General features: G+C 33.3%; 1 protein-coding gene and 1 pseudogene across 1 annotated transcript; one reads left to right on the top strand and one right to left on the bottom strand.

Annotated features, from left to right (window-relative positions):
* Nucleotides 1–341: 341 nt before the first annotated feature.
* On the top strand, nucleotides 342–908 carry LOC149561338 (toll/interleukin-1 receptor-like protein). The gene has a single exon (XM_089827802.1). The coding sequence runs from the start codon at nucleotides 342–344 to the stop codon at nucleotides 906–908; it is 567 nt and encodes a 188-aa protein (XP_089683928.1).
* A 301-nt stretch (nucleotides 909–1,209) lies between these two features.
* The window catches only part of LOC149561337 (isoflavone reductase homolog P3-like), a 47,382-nt pseudogene continuing 42,486 nt past the window's right edge, over nucleotides 1,210–6,105 (bottom strand).

The raw sequence follows: 6,105 nt of genomic DNA, 5'->3' as shown, positions 1-6,105 counted from the left end.
CCTTCCTTCCATCCACACTCCAGAGAAATTAAAGGGCGATGATGGGTCATGTCATGTAGAAAATATGCACAAAGGAGGAGAGACAAATGGCCCCTCACCGTGTGGAAATTACATTGAAGTTTAAAACCCGGGCTGTCACATCGTTTATTCCCGTACCTCTCTAACTCTTCTCCTCTTTTTCACCTATATACATACACTGCAGTTCAGCTCCTTCGCTTCTCCAAATAAAAAGCCTCTTGTTATTGAATTATACCTACATTGTTGTCCTCCCCTTCTCAAGCAAAACCCTCTCTAACTGCCCTCATCGTTTGTTATTTGTGTGTTCAGTTTGATCCATTTCCATGGCATCCACTTCCGGAACTAACACTTACATCTCGGATCCTTCTACTTCTGATGAATCCCTTCGCATTTACGAACCTCTCGTCACTAAGCTTCCCTTCCAAAGTGATAAGAGGTACCATGTGTTTCTGAGTTTCAGGGGACCAGATGTGAGGAAGAGTTTTGTTGACCATCTCTTTCGAGCTCTGTCCGTGGCAGGACTCAATGTTTTCTCAGACACCGAGAAATCGAAGAAGGGCGAAATTATTGAGGAGACGTTGGAAGGAGCAATAGAGAGCAGTGCCATCCGAATTCCTATATTTTCAAAAGGGTATGCAGAATCAACTTGGTGTCTCAGAGAGGCCGCTGCAATGGTGGGTTTTAATGGTTTGATTATTAGTCTGTTTTATCATGTGGATCCAACTCATGTTAGATATCCTGAAAAAGGCTCCAATCCCTATAAGGAAGCACTTCAGAAACATCGCAGCCAGTCAGACCGATACGAAATAGGAGAGATTGAGCAGTGGAAGAATGCCCTTGTGGAGATCTGCAAACGCTCAGTTTGGTCCATGGATATGGCAGACGGGTAAGTACTCAACCTCACTTTTTTTTTTCCCTTGCCTTAAAAGAGTGTTTTTTTGTTGGGATGTTAATGAACTGAAAAGGGGCTAATGTAATAGATGATTTATGTTGTGTATTTGATTTTGAAGTAATAAATAGAATTTATACCTTTTAATTTTATTCTTAGATAATAGGCTGTAATGGAATTATTTTAATAATTTTCAATCTTTCACAAACTCTGTTCAAAATGGGTATTGGTTTGATTACAATCAACTTGTTAGATAATTATAGGGGCATAATTATAGTGGATAGTATAAATAGTATACAAATTCACTTCTTTAATTTCGTGACTTTCTCAAATTCTGCACTTACTAAAAACATACGTCCTGTACCTCCACATTACTCACAGACAATCTCTACAATTCTTTCACACCCTTGTTAGTATAAAATATGAAAAAGTGGCATGTAAATTTATTTTCCAAATATGTTCTACTAACTAGCACTTGCACCTTTGATGGTGGGTGATTCCACAATAATGGGTTCCACTTTTTGACCAATTTTAACACTGAAATCAATATTTTTGCAACAAACATCACGTTTAAGTGACTATATTTCCAAAACTATAAATAATTTCAAGATGACATAAACTAGTGATTTTGAGTACTTTGTAACCATATTATTTAATGTAAAAAAAAAATTATTTATGTCAAATTTTTTTATCTCCTCTGAAAAGTGGTACATAATAAAATTCAATATTTTAAAGAGTGATAGTCCGTTTGACACACATAACTTTTTTTCTAAAAATGATAATGAAGTAATTCTATCGGCGTTAGATTTGTAACATCAATATCCAGAAGATGCATTTGGTTTGATTTATTTTGGTTAAATATCGTATAGTTTATGAAGTTTTGAAGTGACATGAACTGTAATTCAGACGTACGTTCCGTTTGACACAGATAATTTGAAGTCAATTTATCATAATTTTTTTTTTTTTTTGAATAGAAAGGTATCTCAATAAACTAGTTCTTACATATTTTTCAAAAAAAAATTGACCTAATTTACTAATTTTTTCAAAGTGTCAAAGTCGGTTGATGTTTAATCGGTAATGAACCTATAATGAGTTAAACTCATATTTGAAAGTCTTAATGATTAAAATATGTATTACAATTATGGTTGTTGGAAAGCTTTCTCCGAGCAGCACATTCTGACATTTTTTATTTTACAGCAGGAGATCATTCTCCTACAATTATGGAAGTCAAAAGAGCAAAAAAAAAAAAAATGAAAAAAAGGTTTTTTTTTCTAATTTTGCATGTTCGCGCGAATTTCATACCCTCCAAAACTTTGCGGCCGTCGAAAAAATTTAGGTGTATGTTTGGGCGAACATGTTTGTAGTCAACGTGTTCTTGTGAACAGTCTAAAAAACTCAAAAAAGTTGCCATTTGTAAAGCTATTTTCCATCAACCTAACCAGTAGTGCATTGTCTGTCTTTGCCATGAATTTCGTTCGCAAAATCAAAGGCATCAATTTGGTAAAAAAATTATACATCTAAATTATTTATTTATTTATTTCATTAGTGAAGTTGTTTAACGGATGCATTGAAGTTAAATTAAAAATTAGTAACACATTAATGGTGTTAAGAAATGTATATTCTTATTGTGTTACTAATGGTCTCTTTGCAGCATGTGGCAATCGTGGGATGAAGACATGATCATAACAAACTACTAATGCTGGCTTTGCAGGACGTTTTCGAAGACCATTGTGTGTTTGTCAAAACCATGTGTGTGGATTTATTAGATTAAATAATACTTTGTTTGGTGCTTAAAATGAAATTTGTTTTTCTGTCTAGCGTGTCTACAATGTTTAAATCCCTAGGAGTTGCATTGGACGTATCCTCTCCCCTCACCATTCGTGGATCTTGGGTGTAAGAGAAATTCATGTAACTTCTATAGGAGGCCTACCTTGGACCAAGATACTCGATCTTGGGTATGCCAGGAGACAACCTCAGAGCGGTAATGGGTCAAAAGTCAGGTCAACGTTCCAGCCGCTATATAAAACTCGATTACTGTGAAAGCCGTGTCGACAGTATTGCTGAGTGATAGCTCTCCTCCAGTACCCTTATGGTGCATCAGACCTCGGTTCTCGGGGCTGGGAGACCTTCTAAGGAAGTTTATCACTCGCTAAACAGAATGCCCTTACTAAAAATCATGTTTTAGTGGCCAAAATCCTTTCTATCCACTAGCTTAAGGGGTCACCCATGCCTGTGAAGACATCCTACATTCTCGCGGTCCTTAGTAGAGACAACAGTCCCTTGGGAAGTCATGCCCCTTGAGATGCAAATCTTGGTAGCCCCGAGAAGTGAGTGCACTGTAAGGGGGAGCCTGTGGTGCCAAGGTCCTAAGTTGTCTGCTCTGGATAAGTGCGGTTGAACTTTGGTTCAAGTAGAAATTCAGTGGATATAGTCCTAAAGCCTAAGTTGTGGTGTGATTATTCACTTTTAACAATAGCTATTCGTGTCTTAATGTGTCTTACGTGTCTATAAAACATAATCAAGATAAAAGCCAACATTCAAATTTACACCTTGGAAACTTGCAAAACCTTGTCAAGATTTCACCTAAGTTCAAAAAAACTTACGTATACTTCTATCATTAGCATAATCATATTCCTAAATGTCATTTTTGACTTACCCTAGTGGCATATCCCCCTCATATTGCATTGTTCAAACCCTAGCATCATTTTCACTATCAAACCCTATCAAATTGTCCATCAACCAACTTGTCTTCTTGATCACCTATCCTCATTTTGCATAGCCTAAACATCATTATCAACCCTAGGAAACCATCCCTTACATAGTCCACTTTGTGTACACCTACCTTTAGCATCCTTACCAAGTCCAAAACATAACCCTAACCTTCATTTTGCATACCTTCAAAATGACACCTTGCATTTGCACTTGCATAACATCCCTAGGACATTTGCACTTTGCATATCAAAACCCTAGGTCATTTAGCATTTTCTCACATTGCATAACATCCCTAAACACTTAAAAATTTCAAAAACACTCATCTCTTGCATACCCACATCTTAATTATCAAGTTTTGACCTCTTTTACCAACTACAACCCTATTTTACCAACTGCACACTTCATGGGCGCAGTTGGTAGTTTCAGGGTCTAGTTGGTAGTTTCAGGGCAACGCGAGCCCCACCACAAGCAACATAACAAGCTGCATGAGGAGCCGCAATAGGTGCCTCAGCAGGAACTACATCAGGTGCTGCACCAACCTGTGCTGCAGCAGGAGCCGTAGCAAGAACTACATCAAGTGTCACACCAGGAGCTGCATCAAACTGGTCATGTGAAGCCATAGATCTGTAGAAATGTATGAAGCTCACTAAACTACCTACTATACGCACAATTTTTTATTTTTAAAATTAAAAATTATACACATGTATGTAATTGAACATACATCACACATCATGGACCTAGATAATCTATAACACATGGACTTAGATTAATTTGCATATAGGTAAGAATATAACATACACATGTACATATATAAGAACATATAACTCAGAACACATGTATGACCTAACTTAGAATACATGTTACAACGTTTAATTAATGAAAGTTAATTATAATCTTTAACATAACTTATTATAATATATACAAACATAAAGAATGTACATCATGTATATTTGAACATGTAAAGATCTTATATATCTTAGGAGAGTCAAGGTATTTAATATCTCTTTTTGTTCATGATCAATCTTGCCTACTTGAGAAATTTCAAGTTCATTTGGGAATATGCAAAATGAAATGGGTTCTCTATTTTCACTCCCTAGAAAAAATTTCATGTAACAAGAGTTATCAACACTCAAGGATATTCCCGTGGTGATCATGTCTTCAGAGAATGAGGAGTCACGAACAAGGAAGGTAAGAGCTATTGTCCATTGCATTGTGATTTAACTTTGATCGCATTAGCCTTCAGGAGGATTTAGGGTTTTGAAGTTTCTTTTGTGTTTTTTAAATTGGGTGTAAATGCTTTTTTATTGAAGTCATCAATTCAAGTTATGATTTGGGGAGGTCAGTTGATATCTAGGAGTTCATTCCAATAATAGGAGTTTGATCACATTAGCCTTTCTGAAGTTTTACATTTTGGAAGATATTTGTTAAATTTTTCAAATGGAATTTGAATGATTTTGATTGGGGTTATTGAGTCAAGATATGAGTTGGGTAGAAACGATTTTGATTGGAGTTATTGAGTCAAGTGTGCGTTTGAAATCGTACCATTCCCATGATTTAAAGATGTATCCTACTTGGGAAAAAGTTTCTCAGAATCATAAATATTTTTAAGGTAGCAATGTTGTAATAATAATAATATGGTTATGATCGTATTAATCAGTCAAATCAATTAATTGAAATGTCGACCAAATTAAATTAACCTCCTCTATTCCTTAACATTTTTATTTTATTTTATTTTGGCAAATTTGATTAAATTATATTTTAAGAGTATAACCTTATAAAATGAACTTAATGGTTTCTTAATATTTTAGATTTAAACTAATTTTTATTTTATGAAAAACTAAACAATTTATAAATTATAATGTGTCATGTAATTTTTTTTTAAAAAAAAGAAAATTTATATAAAATGTTAGATTTAAATATTTTGAAGGTAATATTATATATTTATTATTTGTGCAAATTATATATTATTAATTATTAAATTTAATATAGCAAAAGAGAATATAATATATAATGAAAATTTAAATATTAAATTAAAAAAATTAATTTGATATAAAATAAGAATAATGAAATTAATTTTGTTAGCATTATTTATTTTGTATTATAGATATGTCTAAAAGATATATGGTCTACTTTTTAATGAAATTGGAAACTAATAAGATAGCACATAGACTATTTAGTTATATTGTTTAATTTTAAATTTAGTTCATTCAAAATTTCTATTATTATATTTAACTTAAATAATGTAATATTTTGTTTATTTATTAATATTATGTGATCCTGGGTATTATAGTTAGAACAAAAGTCTTTATCAAGATTATTGTCAAGTTAAGATTACAATTATTTTTTAGACAGTAGGATTAGAATTATAGTTACTATTATGATTAGGGCTAAGATTTACATCATAGTTCATATTCTTATTGGGATTTGGATTTGGGTTTAAAACTATGATTATGGTTCTCTTGAAAGTTTATATTGTGGTTGTAATT

This window comes from Cupressus sempervirens, chromosome 4 (assembly GCF_028749045.1).
Source record: "Cupressus sempervirens isolate cs-2001-9-10 chromosome 4, ASM2874904v1, whole genome shotgun sequence".
NCBI lineage: Eukaryota > Viridiplantae > Streptophyta > Pinopsida > Cupressales > Cupressaceae > Cupressus > Cupressus sempervirens.
The sequence above is the reverse complement of the archived record's forward strand: the minus strand, read 5'-3'. Positions and strand labels throughout refer to the sequence as shown.

Coding starts and splice junctions, on each gene's coding strand:
- LOC149561338 (XM_089827802.1), top strand. CDS start 342: ATGGCATCCACTTCCGGAACTAACACTTACATCTCGGATCCTTCTACT.